The following is a 19,181-nucleotide window of genomic DNA, read 5'->3' on the forward strand; positions in this document are numbered from 1 at the left end:
CTGTGACAATCGGTGCTTTTATTTTTAACATCAGTACAAAGCATTTGCAAACGGTGCTTGGACCCACAGCCGAGGGTCCAAGCTACATTCATTGCTACATTCTGCTTGTAGCTACATTCATTGCTACAAGCAGTCGTGTTAATAATTATCAGAGTAGTAAAAATGCTGCAGTATGCACAAGTTCATCGTCGTCATCAGTCGCCCACTAGGTCCGCTGCAGGACAAAGGCCTCTCCCGTCGACCTCCAACTGCTCCTGTCCTGCGCTGCTCGAGTCCATTCTTTGCCTTCGACATTCCTTACTTCATCGCTCCATCGAGCAAGCGGCCTTCCCTTCTTTTGGACCCGTCCCAGCCACGAGAGAGAAATCTGGCGCAGAATAGGTGTGGGCTGGGGTGCACTCAGCAAACACTCCCAAATAGCAGGGATGCTTTTAGTATCGAGGCTACGAGTGGCTGTGGAAGTTGGCTTTTGCTTAGCCTTAAGGCCGCAGGCACTATGCGCCTTCTCAGTCCTCACTTTAGATTCATTTTTGTCGCATTTGCACGGTTTTGTTTGTCGGTGTCGGCCGCGGCGCCGCAGTGAATGGAAAAGGAGCAAAAGTGAGTGAAATGTTTTTATGTCGCATCGCAAACAGATAGAATGCAGAATAATATTCCCATAAAAGGTTCTAGTTTATTGGAGGTGAGGTTCAATTTAGGCGACCATTTCTCACGACCGCAGCTACATGTATATTGAACAAACAGGGCCCTGGACACTTTGCCCTCACTTGTGAATTCGGTTCGCCGTTGTTACGAGGTATTTACTCATTTCCGCCTGTGTACTTTGGGGTCGCCTTTGCTCGTGTTTATGATGGTCCAGCATTAGTTATGCCTTCTAACATGCTCTCAATCAATACGTAGTCTACGGCATACGTTCGTCGACTCGCACGCACTGAAACCGATGTTTGGTAGAAAAAAAGAGCAATCAAACCCCTTCCTGTATGGAATGCCGCTGTTAGTTTGCTTAACGCTGCTGTCTATCAGACATGAAGCGAGCCCTGTTATCTGATACCCTTCGATTCTGTGCCTGAGGTTTACCCTTTGAGCGGCGATAATGCGGCGCACTCGCTGTGGCCGAAGGTGGATAACTCCGCATATTGTGAATTTCCCGATATGCCACAAGAACTGCGTTCCTGGTTCGGAGTAGGTTCTAGTGTACGGTAGAATGCCTAATATAGTAGATAAATAGATTAAACTTAAGTGGCAGGGGGCAGGCACGGCAGCCTGTACCACCCTTCTGCCAAGCGGCCTTTCTGGCTGCTCCAAACCTGCTCCAAAAGGCCCTTCTGGCTGCTCCAAGCCTGCCACAAAAGGCAATTTTGCCTACTCCCAGGGCTGCCTTCAAACCCATGTACCCTGTTCCACCCCTGAAATAGTGAAAAGGAAGCTACCTCTGCCACTCAAAGGAGGATCTACAACCGGTGCGTCCTGCTAGTGATAAATATCGAGTGCAAACTTGCCTCCTTACTAAACAACTTGAAAGCAAATTAAGGTCGTCTCTGCTTGCCGTGGAAAGAATGATAGGAGTAATGTTAAAATGAAGGACAGGAAACGAGCTTCCTGGATCTGAGAACAACTCGAGTAGAAGATATCTTAGTTTAAATAAAGGAAGGAGTGGACTTGGGCTGGCCATGTAGTGAAATGAAATAAAAACCGGTGGACTACCAGGGTGACAGAGTGGATAAACAAGTTAGTAATTATAGAAACAGCACTACACAAGATGTAATAACTATTTAGAAAGAAGTTGGCTGCAATCTTCACGGTTTTACACAAATGGACGCACTGGGAACACGAAAAAAAAAACATGCATATGCATCGCACATCTACGAATGCCTGTTGAAAGCGGGTTGTCAGTAGTTGAGGTGCCTGCTTGGGAACCCAGCATGTGTGTTCCAAGTGGGTACTCCAACAAGCTCCCCTGTGTCAAGCACTGTTAACCTGTGCTTGGGTGGATTTCGTGCAGTCTGTCTCCATTTTCAGCTTGTTTCTTGCCCCCCCCCCCCTTTTTAATGCAAGTGCAACCAAAGCCTTTAAAAAAAAAAAGCCTTCATTGAGTGCCTCTGACTGTCCCGTCTTGGTGGTGCACCCTCCGGCCTGACAGTTTGAATGCGTGCACGCTAGGGGGGGCTGGGCGCCCTGAGGGAGAGTGGGCCCCACAGCAGAGTTGCCGCCATGGTGTGCCCTTCGCAGAGCCTGAGCATGCAGATCTCGGTGCTGAGTGCGGCCAGCCTGCTGCCCAAGGACGAGGCGAGCAACCTGGCCCTGCGCTGCCTCTCCATGCTGCGGGGCTACCTCACCGTACCCGACACGGGCGCCCCCGCCCTGCTGCCCGCCGAGGCCGAGATGTGCGTGTTCTTCCTGTGCAACATGAACCGGGCCGCCGACGTCCTGGCCATTGTGGCCGAGTCGGTCGAGGAGCTGCACGTGAGTGTCGTTCGCCTAGCTCTGCTGGGTTAAAAAGCCAACTGCACTCAAAATTTCGATCTCTCGAAAACACTATTTCGGTATGGTGTGCTGAAAAAGAAAGCAAGATGCAAAATACAACAGCTGAAATACGCGCATGCACGCAGCAAGCAGTCATCAAAAATCGGTGATTTTGAAACTGAAATCGAGAAGAGGGCAGCCATTGAAGTGATGTTGCGGCCGTACAGCGAGTGGCCGGACATTGAGCTGCTCGGGACAAGCCTGCGTGCAAGCTCTACGTGCACACAGGACAGCAAATGGGTGAAGCATTTGCAGCAGAGCTCTGCCAGTTCTCCAGCTGCGTGGCTGGCCAGAGGAAGAATCCCCCGTCGGCTGGAGCGCCACAGGCGCGTCATGGCTGTTTACGCGATCTGCCGGCGGGTGCAGCGTGGTCTGCGGCGGAGCTTGTTGAAACGCTTCTGACTGATTAACGAGGCATTTCACGAGGCTACCACTCGTGTCCCAGCTGATTTGGTGGTACTTACTGCACGTTAAAAATAAATTTGGTTGAGGTAAAATTTGAGTGCAGTTGGCCTTTAAGTTGAAAATGCGTGGTCACTTCTTGTCAACATGACAGTGAACGGGCGGAGAATGCGCACAGAACGATCGCCCCCTTGGCTGTAGGGTGACGCCTTGAACTATGGGCACCTAGTTGCAGGGGTGATCCAGCTGCGCCATTTGCGCCATTTTGCTACAATTGTACTCTCCTGCGCCCTGCTGTGCCCAGTGGTGTTTTACTTGCGCCAAATGCTCCGAACCGCTTGAACCCGGTTTTTTGGCCGGGAGTTGTCCCCTCAAACCAGCTGAAGCGAGAGACGATCATTCTCCCGCTAACCAGCACGATGGTTCCTCGGTTGGCAACATGGAAGAAGCGGTGCGCTCGATTATTCGGTTGCCCCAGCCGAGCTCCGCTCATGGTGCAGCCACAGTGCAGCAGTAGTGCAGCCACGGTGCCGCTTTGGAGCAGAGAAGTGGTTATTCGGCAATGTTCGGCAAGTCGGCATGCATACAGACCGATGGCATGGACCGCAACGGAGTGGTCTTCCGCGCTGCTGAAAACAAGCATAATGGCATTACTTCATGTGTATCGCTTGTGGGAAAACTAGCGATTGACGTTCGGCCACTCGTGACAAGATGCACAAACTAGTCTATTCTATTCTGCGCTCGCGGCGAATCGTTTTATTACTGTGCGGCCTTATATTTAGTGCTAGTGCAGTGGAGTAGCGCTAGCCAAAACTGCATCAGCGTAAGTTTAAACAACTTTCCATTTGGAATTTTCGCAGCGGGTTTCTCTCTCTCTTTTTTTTTTTCCCTCGTGACGTATTGAAAATAAAGCCCCTTCATACTGCTCTTATCCACCGCCTGAGTGGTCGGGAATGTGGTGCTGATGTTGGCAATGAAAAGCGGCTCAGGTGTAATTTGGAAGGAAAGGGGATCTCATGCCGTGCGCTGCTGAAAAGGGCTGAAGACCCTTTATTAGCAGAGGGCAACTCTGCCTTGAGCCACACCCTCTCTGAGCTGAATGAACTGAATAAGAAGGCAAGCAAGAAGCAATAGCATGGTGTGATGTGTGTGAAGTGCAATATTTTCTGTCTAAATATTGTCGAGCCGGACCCTCCGAGCTGGATGAACTGAATGAAACGGCAAGTAAGAAGCAACAAATCAGTACAATATGTTTGAGATAGTGAAATATTTTTATTGTAAATAAAATGGGCATCCCTTTGGTTTCAGTAAGTTTTTGTAATGATTACTTGGTGTTTTTTTTTTTTAACTTAAAAAGAAACGCTTGTCATCTGCTTCACTTGCAGCGGTGTCTAAAGGCTGTGGGGGCACACATTTTTGGTGCTTTAGTTACCAGCTTCAGAGTCTATAACTGTGGGGAAGTGACTAGCATTGCCTGAATGGTTGCCAGCCTTCTTTATCTCCAGATAAATGAAGATGCAACATAAGTTTTGTGCTGCTCCCAAGCTGCTCCAAAATCAAGCTCTGATACAATAGTGCTCCAAAATAACATTTTTTTGGCTCCAAAAATTGCTCCAATAGTTCGAATGGCTGGATCACCCCTGCTAGTTGGTAATAGCTTCCACCGAAGGTGCTATACTTGGAGTAATACACTACATAAGCTATTGCCGTTCTTAGCATGTACCCATCGAAGCAACAAACCCGGATGTCAACGCGCACGCGCGCTTTGAAACGAGATTGCACTTCATGCGTAACATCATCTCCTATATACCTAGTCTTTTTGCAGTCGCTGCACCAACTCAATTCTTTTTTTTTTTTTACGTGAAGATTAAGGGTCATTTCAGATAAGATCGAACAAAGCATGGCTGGTCGAGCTCTTCAATTTGCTTGAAAATTTTTTACCTCATTCCCGCATGTATGTAATGTGCGGATTCACAAATATTTTCGGTGGAAAAAATTTTGGCCGGCTGAAAAAAAATTTGGAACCCACCCGCGTGGACCCCGGCCGCTACCTGCCCATGCGCCGCGGCCAAATTTAGCGACGTCTACTAAGAAATATACTAATCAGGCGGGAATGGTAATTTTTATGCTTAATCTACGCCTGGTGTACATTGCGCGCCCAAAATATCGTAGGCTAGAAAAACATATATTTTTTAAAATAAATTTCCAAATCTTGCTCAGAGCGCATTTTGTTGTGTACTTTGCGGGACAGTATTATCGTAAGTAATGGAGCTAGAGCGTTCAAATTTGAGTGAGGGCTGCTCCTGGCAAGCACAAATAAGGGCCGTAAATATTGTGTCTGTGAACACTACGGTTAAAAAGTAAATGGTGCACAAGTGTGAAGAAAAAACTAAAACACTCCGAGTTCAAAGGCTTATTTAAAAAAAAAAAAAACACTTCTTCGATTTTGCTGAAATTCCCCTCAGATGTTCACCTGTTCATGTACTTCAATGATCATTAAAAACATGTTGCATCATTTTGTTCCTGACGCGCCTACAGCACGAGAAACAAGCCTGGTTGGCCAGGTCTTCACAAGATACTGAGACATGAAACAGTGAGCAACTTCCAGTGAATGAGCAGACATTTGATAATTTTTTTTTGTACCAAAGGCAAACGATTACTAATATATAGCATTACAGAAAATTCAGAAGTGAAACTGAAATTTTTATGTGATTTTGGAACGAAAATAAACAATCTGCGCACCGCTAAACGTGTACTCTTCGAAGAAAAAACGGAGGAACTCCAGATTCACGCGCATTTAAAAAAAAACACTTCTTCGAGTTTTATGAAGCTTTCCATGGATATTTTCCTCTAAACGCACTTGTGTGAGCCATAGAAATATCGTGCGTCATTCTAAGCACAGCGCGGATACAGTCATGCAGTGGCGAAACTGCTGCAATGTATGGTGGTAAAACTCGCAATTTGAAGGTCTTCGGGTCTATTTTTATAGCTTCCTCTAGATTTCCCCAACCACGGTCACTCTTTGTCTTACATTATCAACGCTCTTTTTTTTTGTGCGCTCTGCTGCCGTGATGCGGTATATTTGGTTCATAAGATCAGCTATTTGACAAGGTGCACGCAGTCTTGTTTTTTAACTCGCCTGGACGTAACTTTCGTTTGCCTAAAATCAAAGGTTCAATGGAAGTCAGTCCGGTCGGCAGCACACATGGCAAGTATTAAAAACGGAAATCGGCCACACACGACCCTGGCGCGGGTAACGTCTCCAGGTAGCGCGCCCCTCTTCGGTCCTCCTCCGGACACACTGGTTCAGTTACCAAATTAGCGACCAAACAAGAAGCCAAACGCCCTTGAGCCCGGTGGGGTCCGGGACGACACATCTCGGATCTTCATTTTTGTGTTTCAGTCGAGTATTTTTGGGGCTTTTTCAACCGTATGCGGCGGCCGTATGCGGCGGCGGCTGACAGAAAGAGCGAAAGAGGGGACTGGAAGAAAGGTGCTGCATGCGTTCGAACGGTTACAAGTTTTCAGTTCTGTCACACTGGGAGAGTGCCTTGCGCTGCCTCCCCGCTATTTGACTACGGTCGCATTTTAATCGTCATTTCATCACTTTTTATTATTCCTTAAGTGTTCTGATTTTATTATCCTTTTTGTATATATTTAGCTTGTTACTCAGTCTCATTTGTCATAGTTTTGTGGTTGCAAGCGATGACGTCTGCCATGACTGTCCGCATGCTTGCTTGGGTTTAGAAAAAATCAGGGTGTGGGTAGACGACAATCTCCCAATGTACTCCAAGGTGACTTATGTGAGTGACGAGCTGCCAGTCACTTTAAAAACAGGTACCAGCTTCATGAGTTCCGAAAGAGCGACGTGCCTGAAACGCAATGAATATTCTCCACAACAGGGCACGGAAATAATGCCTGCGACGGAGTTGGGGGAATCGTCAAACACCAGGCGACACTTTACAACCTAAGAAAACCACTAAGAAATGCGATTCAGACGGCAAAAGACATGGTAACTGTGTTGTCTGAAAAGATCAAGGGCGTTCACTTCATATACCTCATGGGGAACGAAGTTTCCAGCTATCGCGAAACAAAAAAGGAAGAATGGCGAACAGTGCGTGCCTTTCCCGGCATACAGTCCTGGCACGTGTGTCATTTAAGGAAGTCATCAGAAGCAGATATATGCGAACTATGAGCAGCGCGGACTGTTTTTGCCCCTTTGAGGAAACTGTGAACAGTGATGCAGCAAGCAATGTGTAAATCAACAGCTAGTAGCTGCACGGTATTAATGGGGTGCCGATGGAACTCTGTCATGTCAAACGTTGACTTCGTTAGTGTCACTTGGCTATGCTATTCTCCTTATCTCAGAAGATATTCTGCCCTTTCTACAAAATAAATAAGGGAAATCTGCAGAAAGTCACAATCGTCGTTTTATGTCTCAGCTCCTTGTCACGAGCATGCTTGACAAGGCTCTTTTGCTTTTCAGTGATCAAAATGATGCGAATTTTTTTAATGGCTCACGCAATTAAATTAGGAGGAAAATATCCGTGGAAAGCTTCATAAAACTCGAAGAAGTGTTTTTTTTAAATGCGCGTGAATCTGGAGTTCCTCCGTTTTTTCTTCGAAGAGTACACGTTTAGCGGTGCGCAGATTGTTTATTTTCATTCCAAAATTCACATAAAAATTTCAGTTTCGCTTCTGAATTCTCTGTAATGCTATCAATAAGTAATCGTTTACCTTTGGTACAAAAAAATTATCAAATGTCTGCACATTCAATGGAAGTTGCTCTCACTGTTTCATGTCTCAGGATCTTGTGAAGACCTGGCCGACCAGGCTTTTTTCTCACGCTGTAGGCGCGTCAGGAACAAAATGATGCAACATGTTCTTAATGATCATTGAAGTACATGCACAGGTGAACATCTGAGGAGAATTTCAGCAAAATCGAAGAAGTGTTTTTTTTTTTAATAGGCCTCTGAACTCGGAGGGTTTTAGTTTTTTCTTCACACTTGTGCGCTATTTACTTTTTAACCATAGTGTACACAGACACGATATTTACGGCTCTTATTTGCGCTTGCCAGGAGCAGCCCTCACTCAAATTTGAACGCTCTAGCTCCATTACTTACGATAATACTGGCCCGCAAAGTACACAACAAGATGCGCTCTAAGCAAGATTTGGAAATTTATTACAAAAAACATATGTTTTTCTAGCCAATGATGTTTTGGGCGCGCAATGTACACCAGGCGTAGATTAAGCATAAAAATTACCATTCCCGCCTGATTAGTATATTTCTTGGTAGACGTCGCTAAATTTGGCCGCGGCGCATGGGCAGGTAGCGGCCAGGGTCCACACGGGTGGGTTCGAAATTTTTTTTCAGCTGGCCAAAATTTTTTCTGTCGAAAATATTTGTGAATCCGCACATTACATACATGCGGGAATGAGGTAAAAAATTTTCAAGCAAATTGGAGAGCTCCACCAGCTATGCTTTGTTCGATCTTATCTGAAATGACCCTTAAGCTCTATGCTGCATGCCTGATTGGCCTGACACATGTGCTCGCCTTGTGGAGCGTGCTGGGTCCTGCCATGGTTCATGGTTTTTTGTTTACGGCATGGAGTTTTCTGACCATTGAGAGAATAACAGTTTCACCGTAAAAAATCGCTGGAAACGCGAATAAAACAAATTGGCACAGCTTGCACCAGTGGTGCAAGGCTGGAGAAACAGTGGAACTGGGTTTGACCTAGCTTCTTTTTGGTATGTTTAGGAATAAGAAAAAAAAAAGTGTGTGGTACAGGGCAAACTCTGAAGAGGTGCTTAGTACTGAAACAATCGACACAGAATCGGGCAAAAAAGACTCTTCAAGGACTTGAGGAGGTCACCTGGTGTATGACTGAAAAAAAAGAGAAACTGCTTTCTAATTGGAAGGCGGGGTCTCGGGGCATCTGCTGCAGGCTGACGTAAAAGGGCTCAAGTCAGTATTGTGGGAATTGTATTTCAGTTCGAAACTTTCAAGCACAGAAGCAAACAATACATACGACACTTGGTTCCAGCTCAAACTGAGTAATGGCATTTAAAAAAAAAAAAAAAAAAAAGCTCGGAGTATGTGTGGTGGTGACCCCTCCCTTCCCCCCCGGCCAACCGCGACAGAACAAGCAGACGCCGTGCAAGCGGGGGCGCCGGGTGCGGTTCAACGTGCAGCGGCGGCCGTGCAGCCCGGACGTGGGCCTGCAGGTGCTCCGGCTACTGCTCGTGTCCCCGCAGCTGCAGCTGTTGCTCATCAAGCACCACCTGGTGCCCCTCTTCGACGCCTGGAACGCCCTCCTCCGCATCGCCGTGCGTTCCCTCTCTTCCTCCTCCTCTTACTCATCTCTGCCATTACTCACACTCCTATCCTTTTGTGCCGCTGCTAAAAGAACGCTGCTGTTCAGCTTGGAGTAACATAGGGTCTAGGGGTAGAATCGTGGGTTTGGAAGAAACGACCTGTGTTCGAACCCCAGCAACATCCAAAGCTTTTTTTCCCAAGGCACACAATATTTTTTTACTCTAACATGTTCTCCTGGCTCAATTCTGCACATTCTTTTCATATACATGGGTGGTTTGGTATCCTTCAGGGCAGTTTAGAGGTGGGGTGGAGCTTTTAATTACCTCGGCATCATGCCTGGCTTGTGCCTATGTTGAAATGGAATGTTGCCTCTGCTACGTGGTCAAGGGACTGTGCTGTTGTGGTGGGGAGGCAGAGTTAGTGTGGACGGTACTGGGCAGTCTTCTTCTTTTCAAGTGTACTAGGAGCAGCTAAGCAAGAACAAGGGTGAAATAACCTGTAAATGAGAATGGGCATAGGCGTAGTAGTTTGCAAATTGCCGCCCAACAGAATCCTGGATTGTCAGATGCAGGGAGTGAGTGTCTGGAGAAGACTTGAGTGAAAAGGTTTCCGTTGGCTGAGCCAACATCCCTTGCGATCCTCCCGTCTCTTACCTCTAGCCTGGCTAGAGGTGAGAGACAGGAGAGCGGTGTCGACATTTTTCTTTCGTGTTTGCTCGCACCATTCTTCAGTTTGGCCGAGAAGGAGAAAATGGGAAAGTTAAAGGGGCTGTGCGGTATGGGGCTGAAGCACACAGTGCTTCACATGTTCCTACAATAGGGTGTCATCAGTCGGGCTTTTTGGGCACTGCTGTGCCTTTTTTTTTTCGAGTTGTTATAGGAAGTCTGCCATTGAATTTATTGCAGAGTGAGGCATTCAAACTCTTTCGGACTGACTCGCAACGCATGTATTTCACGATTGGCACGCCAGTCGTGGTGTAATGTCTCATCTTATGATCTCTGTATGTAATGTGAATGCCCCCCTCCCCCCCCCCCATCCCACACACACACACACACACACACACACACACACACACACACACACACACACACACACACACACACAAAAACAGTGAGCAGTGCACGAAGAGATGCATCCAGACAAGTGAGTGCGCTATCTTGAACGATCCACTTGGGGTGCTTTTCTACAATTTGTTCCCTACATTGTGGTCGTAAGCTTCTTACAAACCCCTTCGGTATGCCACCGTAGTACTGCTAACAAGGCTGCGTTTTGCACTTTGTAGCTTCAAAACAAAAAATCGTGCAACATGTTTTTGATGTAGGTGACAGAGAGCAACCTTGGCTTTAATTTGTAAAAGTTCGAAAAAAAAAATAGAATATGGCCTTTTTTTTTTTTTTTTTTTTTTGATTGGCTTTCAAAATATACCAAATTGCATTACCTAGCTGCAGTAGTGCTTTTTTGAAATTGAACTGGGCTGACCACATTATTAACTAAATTTAGCAAAAAGATTTAACAAGAATAGAAGAGTAACACTGAAAAATTTGAACTACCTAGCTTGTTTAGATGCAGAAGAAAAAGCCCCCAAATTTGGGCATCAACAATTTTTCCAATTCAAAAATTTTTATTAAAAGAAGTTCCCTCTGCATGCCAAATGGATACATTAAATCATTTGAGTATGCAAAGTCTTTACATAAAAAGAACTAGGGTGATAGCTGCAGTAGTTTGTTTGACACCGGCTGAAGTTTCAAATTTTTTGCGAGCCACTCCACGCGCCAGTGATCCGAGCTGGCCTAGGGAATTTTTTTGAGAAAGGGAAAATTTTTTTTCCACAAAATAACTTCAAATATGTTTTCCCCTGTGCACAAGGAGCTATATAAAAAAAACTGTGGTTGATTCCTCTGTCATAGGAATTGGTATAACACGAAAGTTAAATGTGCAGCGAAATCTGCAGCGAAATTAGCATGATTTGCGGATCGGCGGCTGTTTTGTGGGTGTGCTTGGCGAGTGACGTCCTGCTGCCGGGTCGCTTCGGCAAAGGTGTACCGGCGTCTCTTCCATGAACGATGTGATGTCAGTGAAATCTTGGTGTATCCCGGAATAAAACACTTTCGTGTTAAGGGGGGACGTGGCTTTCAAAATCAACTTTTTTATTTCTTTGTGAATTTTGATGAAAATTGGCACAGCAACTGGAAATGCTTCTGTGATAACACCATAAAAATTTCAAGGTAATATTTTGATAACTTTTTCATTTATTAAATTTTCTTTCTTTTACGCTTGTACCGAGCTTGAGCAACTTATAAAACATGATAGAAAACTTGTTCGGAGTGCTTTTCATTCGCAAATGAATGGACGAGGTCGTGACAGTTTTAGAATTTTTTTTTTGCAACACAATATTTTTTGTTTTCATTTTTTTAGAGGTTAATGTGCAACAGGCATGTCGACTGTGAATGACTATTTGGTTAAAAAAATCACAAACAAATCTGGAAAACCAAGTGTCACGACCTGAACTGTTCATCAAGGAATGTAATGCAAGAAACGGAATCAAAATGGACCCAGCGGTCACTAAGAAAGCGACACAGGTGGCAAAAAAAAACTGTTTTGAGAAAACGGCTTCCGAAGTTGCAACATAGGTTTCACTTATCAAAAGTCGTCACGGTTGTACCCTTTCATGTCCTTTTGAACATGGGGCTTCTGGAAGGCCTTTCCTTGAAATTGGAGTGCCTTTTACAGCCTTTCTCTTTCCACAAAACATCATTTTCAGCTCCTCAGTGAAGAGTACATAGCCCAGTTAGCAGACCAAACGGCGGGGGAGATGGCTTTGAATGGGCTTTCAATGCAAAGTAGGTTAGCTGGTTGGCTGTGTCGCACTGGGTAACTTCCCTTTGCAGTGTTGTCCCCATGGCAACAAGTGAAGCATTTTTTTTTTGCGTAAATTTGAAAATTTCTGGCTTCTTTTATGTTTTATTACTTTGCTTGGCGCAGCAACTTAGTACTCATACGTGCAGGTGTTCATTGCCAAAAGTTTGCATACCACAAGGATGCAAATGGGCTACTTTGAAGCTTGGTATAATATTGTGCATAACTCCAACTTCGATGGAAGGTGTTTTTTTTTTTTTCCCACTACTTTTGACGTTCAAGGTATCCAGTATTTCTCGCAGCACAGTCAGTATGCCCTAAGCCATAAATTACATGCAATGGTATCAATAATTTTCCCTAAAAAATCACTCTTAAATGCTGCGACAGTAAGGTAAATTTTTAACGCCGAGAACATATTTTTTTTTCCTATATTCCTAACTCAAATCTGTTTGCATGATTATCAGAAGTGCACGGGAAACATTGCGCAAGAAAGGCGATATGTCTCGCGCTCATCGCAGCGCACGCTTACCGCAACATATCGTACTTTGATTATCCCTGATATGGCTTGTCAGGTCGTTTTTAAGGTTAAATCTAACGTCGCAGGCATTAATTACAACTACTGGCGTTCAATAGTAATCAGTTGCGCAGACATGTGATGCTCCAATGCGCGTCGGCTATGCCGTGCGTGTCGCAGCATTTGACGCGTCTACCGTTTCTTTCCCAAGGCTAGCGAGCCCACAATCAAAACACAGCAATAACTAAGCGTGTAAACATAGCAAATCCAACTAAAAGTTCACTTCACGAACCGCTATCGCAAGCGCGCACACCGCGTCACCCTCCAGGGTCTGGCAACGGTAGTCACGCGCACCATGAAGCATTCGATGACCTCCGCCTTTCGAGCCACACAACTTCCCGTAATCTGGCTTGTGATCTCAGGCCTTCCCATCGCGATAACGTCCGTGTTGAATACCACAGACTGAACAGAAACTTGGCCGAGCGAAGCAGCGAAAATGAACTCAAACTGCACGCTACGCAGTTCAGGCGACCGCCATCTTGCGTTGCGCCGCGACACCCAATCAGGAGGGTCGTTTTAAAGCACCCCGACCGGAGGACCAATAGCGCTTCAGCATCTATTTCTAGCTTCGTTTGTGCGTCATTTCTTTTCTGCTGTTCGTGCGTTTGTGAATGAACGAAGATAAAAGAGATGAGTGGAACCGGAAAGACGAACGCTCGGCCAATCTAACAATATCAAAATGGCCACGCCCGGTGGCACCGTGGTGGAGATACAGCGCTCCGAAAATTGCCGTTTTTTCGCCCTTTTGCGCTGATAGTTTGTCACTGTGCCTGGCAAAACTTTTTTTATGCCACTTTGCGACGCTTTTCAGCGGAAAAACTTTGCAGACGCACAGAATAGGAAACATAGAAGCCGAATATGTGGCTTTCAAAAAAACAATGTTTTAGTCATTTTTCTGAAGTTGAAAGCCGCGTCCCCCCTTAAAATATAAAACCCAAAGACGAACAAGCCCAAATGTAACATACTCTTTAGTACTAAAGGTTGCTTCCCCGCAAGAGGATCCTGTGTGCAGGGGTGCACCCTTTACAGGCAGCTTGCTTCGCTGTACTGGCGTCACTTCCATGACGGGTATGACATCAGTGAAATCTTGGTGTATCCAGACATAAAACACTTTCGTGTTAAAACATTTCATCAAAAATAAGATGTCGACCGGACACTCCTGTCCATCTCCCATGAAAACACCCGGTGGGCTGTAGCTGGAGCTTTGTGCATCGCTTCGCAGCTTCAGCCAGTGCCGTGTTATTGCCACTGGCTGCACCGCATGAGTAATGTCTGCAGCTTCATGTCGCGTTTTTGCGGGCAGGAAATGCTTGTGAGACTTGTTAAAAACCGTGGATATTGCTAATGAATGCAGTGGGATGACAGTTTGTTTTTGTAGGTGGACTATGTGCAGAAAGATTACTATTTGAGCTGGTTGCTTCGTATTAATCATGAAAAAAAATGAACAGCGCAAGAGACACAAAAACTAAAGAAGGGATGACAGCACAGTGCTGTGCTGCTGTCGTCCCTTTGTCTTCTTTCCCTGTGTGTCTTCAGGGTTCTTCCCCCCCCCCTTACACCCCCTCCTTTCCCCGTAATGGACGAAAAGTTTGAGTGTTATCTGTGGGAGGACCAGGTTTCACTCTCGCACCCCTCCTCACTGCAGTTAACATTGCGTCGTTTTCCGTGTTGCAGGCCACGCTGCAAGAGCTGTTGTGCATCTCCAATGGCAACATGATCGTTCCCAGTGTGATGATGCTGGCCTTCGAGCTTTTCCTACTCCTCACATATGTCCTGAATGGTCAGCAGCACCCCGTAAGTGGCACGCACGGATGCTCTGTAGGGCATGTCTCAAAACTTGTGTTCGTGCTTCGGGTGTCCTGTAATCCTTCAAGTCCCATCTTTTCGCAAAGTTCACTGCGTGGCACAACCGTTTTGTACCACGTGAGTAAGCTTGGTCTTCCGACAGACTGGAGCATGAGGGCGCGGGTTTGATTCCCGGCCGCAGCGGCCACTTTTCTGATGGAGGTGAAAAGCAAAAACTCCCGTGTCTGTGAGATTTCAGCGCACGTTAAAGATCGCCAGGTGGTCGAAATTAAACCGGAGCCCTCCACTACGGCGCGCCTTATCGCCTGCGTTACGTCGGCACGTTAAACCCTACGATCAATCAATCAATCTGTAAGACTAGAATGGTCTGTTTACAATGGAGCACTTCAATTTACAGTCTCGGACTCACCGCGAATAGTCCGTCGGTAGTCTGAGGATTCCCCGAAGCCATAGGGATACATGGGAAAATTGAATGCCGGACTGCTTCTCGGGGAGTTCACGGTGAGTCTGAGACTGTAAATCGAAGAGCCCCAGTATTTCGGTATCTGCACCTTGCAGATACAGTCAAACCTCGATGTAACGAAGTTCAATGTAATGAAACCCCCGATGTAACGAACACATAATTTTTTAAACTTCTAGTGTATGCACACCGTGTATTTTCGCCCTCTGTGTAACGAAGTCCTGTTGCTGGAATTTCAATGTAACGGAAGTTTTATGGACAACTAGGCATGAAATTTCGGTTGTAGAAGTGTATTTTGAGAGACACAGAGTCCGTGAGAGTTCCTTGCCTACAAGCTCCTTGCCTACAAACTGCTATGGCACCGCTGCCACTGCATGTCGACGCTTTCCCTTTGGTTTGAGTTCGCTCATGCTTGTTGGGTTCTATTGCAGCAATTGTGCGGCACAGCATTTGTGGATCGCTGTGAGCCTTGTGCGCGTGTTTTTCTCACACCCGTGTCTGCGATTGCATGCCGGCGGCGGCTTCTGCCTCGGCAAGAAAGTGGCTCGCGCTGTGTACAGCAATGGGAGGAGCCTGACAACTTCCACCAATGGGGAGGCACGCACCCTATGGAGGGAGTTTCGAAGCGCACGGGGATGCTGGCTGGCCCCGCCAAAGACGATTAGGCTTACCACTGTGAAGGATATTTGATGGGCGCTTTCCTAAGCAGCACGTATGACGGTTTACAGTGCCAATTTCACCCATATCATCATCTTTTTTCTCGGAGGAACACCTTCGTTTGTCTTTCGTGTTGCGTTTCAGCTAGCAGTTAGAAGCGGCCGCAGGAGCTACCCGCATTGTGTGGGGGCTCTCCGTGGCTGCATCAGCGCGCCTGTGGCTTGCGAGGCGAGTTTTTGCCGGCAGAAAATGCTCCATGTGGTTCATACTGATGCCCGCATAGACGATTAAGCTCCAACAGAAACAGAAACGGTGCGCTAGCTGTGTACGCGTGCCATGTTTTTGTTTGGAGGAATCGCTTCACGTGGTTAACACTGCATTTAAACCAAAAATTTCGATGTTGTGAAATTTCAGTGTATCGAAGTAAATTGCGAATTTTACCGTCTTCGGTACATCGAGGTTTGACTGTAGTAGGTTTTGCTTTGGGCGGAGTTCGGTTTATGTTGTGCTTAACTGTTAGCCACTGCTCCGGATGCGTGAAATATTGCTGGTTTTCTTGTGAGGTGGCTACACAGGGGTACTTTATTTGTGTTTACTAGTTAGCCTTTAGCAGTGCCTTTGATGACAATTTTCACGTGCTTAGCACAGCTCATTTGGTTCAAACTGGTCCTCACCAATTTTTTTATCCCTCCTGTCACTGCCATTCGACGCATGCTGTACGCTGTAAGGACGGATGCGAATTTGCTGAGACGTCATGGTAAACCAAGCGAACTGCTTCTTCCCTGTACTGTTTATCTGAGAAACTGCCAATCTGTTTACACGTAAAAAAAGATGGCAGGTGGTTTGGGTGGGCCAGCCACAGCATTATTTTGCAAAAGCACCTTACACTCCTGCTTTAAAAAGTGTTGTCCGGTACTCCGACATGAGGTATGTTACTACGGGTACGCATCACATTGCTGCAGTATGCAACACGTTACACAGGCTTCGGAGTACACGCGCAGATTTCTTGTGCTTGACCCTTCGAGTGTGCTGCGAATAATTGATTGATACAGTTGAACCCGTTTATAGCGAACTGCAATATGCACCGCGATTAGTTCGATATATCCGAACCCGCCTATAACGAGCTTATTGTTACGAGTTCGCAATTCGCCGGGGCCCCCCGCCCCCTCCCCAACTCCGCCATCCGCGTATGCAGAAACGAACACAGTACAGTAGCCATTGCCATACCAAAATAATCCATTTATTGCAACTAATAAAGCTACTTTCCGCCTTAACTGCCCACGTTGCAAAAAAAAACGGTGATTTTTGTTTTCACATTCGTTTTGGCGGCTTCAACTAGCATAGCATTCTCTACACCAGGGGTTCTCAAGCATGTTGGTCCCAGGGAACCCTGCTAAGCTCCATCAAGTGCCAGGGAACCCCCCCTCGCTTTCATGCAAGCATTTTTCATTCGGTTCACGCTACATTCACGTGCAATAAATAAATTCAACTGCAAGGATATATGCAAAATTTATTCACTCACATGCAACTCACTTTCCTTAAACCAACAAATCGATGCGAGGCTCAGTCACACTCAGGGCCAGCAGCATGTCGGCTGCTGGATTCAGCCTTTAGTGTTTAGAATGCCTGCTCACAAGCATATGTTGTTGCAAATGGCAGCAGCATGTCCACTGCCTTGTCAAACAGATGTGGGAATAAAGGAGCAGCCTCCATCCAGAAGGCAACAACGCTTTGGCAGCCATATTTCTCTTTAAGGGCAGTGTTAGCTTGCAGTTCTAGGAACTCATTTTCCACCTCTCACAGTTTCACTGCTCAGTGAGTTTGCATTCACATAGAAAGGAGAGACGATCCATTCTACATTTTCAATGTAGCTGGCTAGGTGAGTTCCAATACTGCTTAGGTGGGTCATTATAATGGACCTGTCAACTAGATGGGGCATTCTGGGCTTTAATGGAGCACAACCGTTTGAAAGGACTGTAGTCCCCCTTGTTTACACGACACATCCGGCTCGGCAGCTTGCTACGGAATGCCCGTGTTTTATCTGCAGCCATTATCAGAGTAGTGTGTTTACCTTGCAGGCCCTCATTCAGCAAGTTCAATTGTTCAAACATGTCGGCCAAGTAGGCTAACTGCACAACAAATGAGCCTTCCAAAAGGGGCTCAACTAAAGGCTCGTTATCAGCAAGAAAAGCTGCCAACTCTTCCCTGAGTTCACACTCCACTCAAGGCATTTCCCCTTGAGAGCCACCTCACTTCCGTGTGCAGCAGCAAATGCTCATGGGCAGCACCCATGTCCTTGCATAGCACCTTGAAAAGGCGAATAGCTCTAGGTTTTGATTTTATGGAATTTATGGTCCTCACTACATGGTTCATCACAACTGTGAGCTCTGCACTAAGCTCCTTTGAAGCCAGAGCTTCCCTATGAATCATGCAGTGAGTGAACATAATGCTGCTGTTGACCTGCCTGACCAGTGCAATGAACCCTTTCACTATCCCTGTCATCGCCTTGGCACCGTCAGTGCAAACAGCGATGCATTTGCGCCAGGAAAGTCCTTTGGAAAGAAAACTCATTCAGTGCATCAAAAGTGTCCTTTCCAGTTGTTGTAGTACCCAGTTCGATGCAGCACAGAAACTCTTCCACAATTAGATTGCCAGCCAGATATCGCACGAAAGTCACCAGCTGAGGGCAGCCAGCAACATCACAACTTTCATCCGTGGCAATTGCAAATTTCAGAGACTGCTGGATGCTTTCGATGACTTGTAATTCCACATCGGACGCCATTTCACGGATGCGTCGGCCGACAGTGTCATTAGAAACGGGCACTTGCTGCACTTTCTTTATGTGTTCTTCCCCGATCAATGTCTTCACAACATCTTGAATGCAAGGCATGATGAGGTCCTCGCATATTGTATGCGGTTTCAGCTGTTTAGCTATCCTGTAGCTGAGCAGGTACGATACTTTCGTCTTGTTCATGTACGTTGCACAATTCTGGAACGAAAAATATTACGCATTCTAATACCCGCCACAGCCCAAAACATCGACTCTCGGTACTTAGAAACTAAAAAAAAAAAAAAAAAAATGCCTCACCACTTTGAGTGAATCCATTTTCTGGGCTTCCAGGTGTTGCTTCCTTTTTGTGAAGTAGTCAACCGTCCTATCTTTGAATGATGGGTGCTTCGTGGCGAGGGAGCTTTGCTGGATTCATGGAGCTGTTTGCCAACACTTCGTAGCAAATCACACATTGGGGGTTTCCTCCAGTTTCCGTGAATCCGTAGCGCAAAAAACTTTCGCAGTACGCTCTATGTTTGGCCTTGCTCATGTTGAACCACGCAGTCTTGTCTGGAGGGCTAGGCGCAGCGCGCAACACGTGTGGGGCCAACAGTGGCGGTGGACAAACAAGCGCAGCAGAGGCTAGGCTAGGCCGCTAAGCGTAGCGCGCAACACGTTTGGCGCCAACGGTAGTGGTCAGGCTATTTTGACGGCAATATGCAGCCCACGTGGTGTGCAATTTTTTTTTTTTTTTTTTTTTTTTTTCCCTTGTCGATTTTACGCGAGCGCATACGCTAGTGGCACCTATCTCCAAA

The 19,181-nt window shown here is 46.3% G+C and overlaps 1 protein-coding gene across 5 annotated transcripts in view; it reads left to right on the forward strand.

Annotated features, from left to right (window-relative positions):
• Positions 1 to 19,181, forward strand: part of LOC144179147 (condensin-2 complex subunit G2-like) — an 83,916-nt gene that overhangs the window by 48,657 nt on the left and 16,078 nt on the right. For all 5 annotated transcript variants that reach the window (XM_077707384.1, XM_077707385.1, XM_077707386.1 and 2 more), the window contains 3 exons: positions 2,230 to 2,463; positions 9,069 to 9,254; positions 14,348 to 14,467. In XM_077707384.1, the coding sequence (XP_077563510.1) occupies positions 2,230 to 2,463; positions 9,069 to 9,254; positions 14,348 to 14,467 (540 nt within the window). The remainder of the gene's footprint in view (positions 1 to 2,229; positions 2,464 to 9,068; positions 9,255 to 14,347; positions 14,468 to 19,181) is intronic.

The sequence above is a fragment of the Haemaphysalis longicornis genome, unplaced genomic scaffold (genome assembly GCF_048455015.1).
Source record: "Haemaphysalis longicornis isolate Haplotype H1 unplaced genomic scaffold, Haemaphysalis longicornis Haplotype H1 scaffold_4, whole genome shotgun sequence".
Classification (NCBI taxonomy): domain Eukaryota; kingdom Metazoa; phylum Arthropoda; class Arachnida; order Ixodida; family Ixodidae; genus Haemaphysalis; species Haemaphysalis longicornis.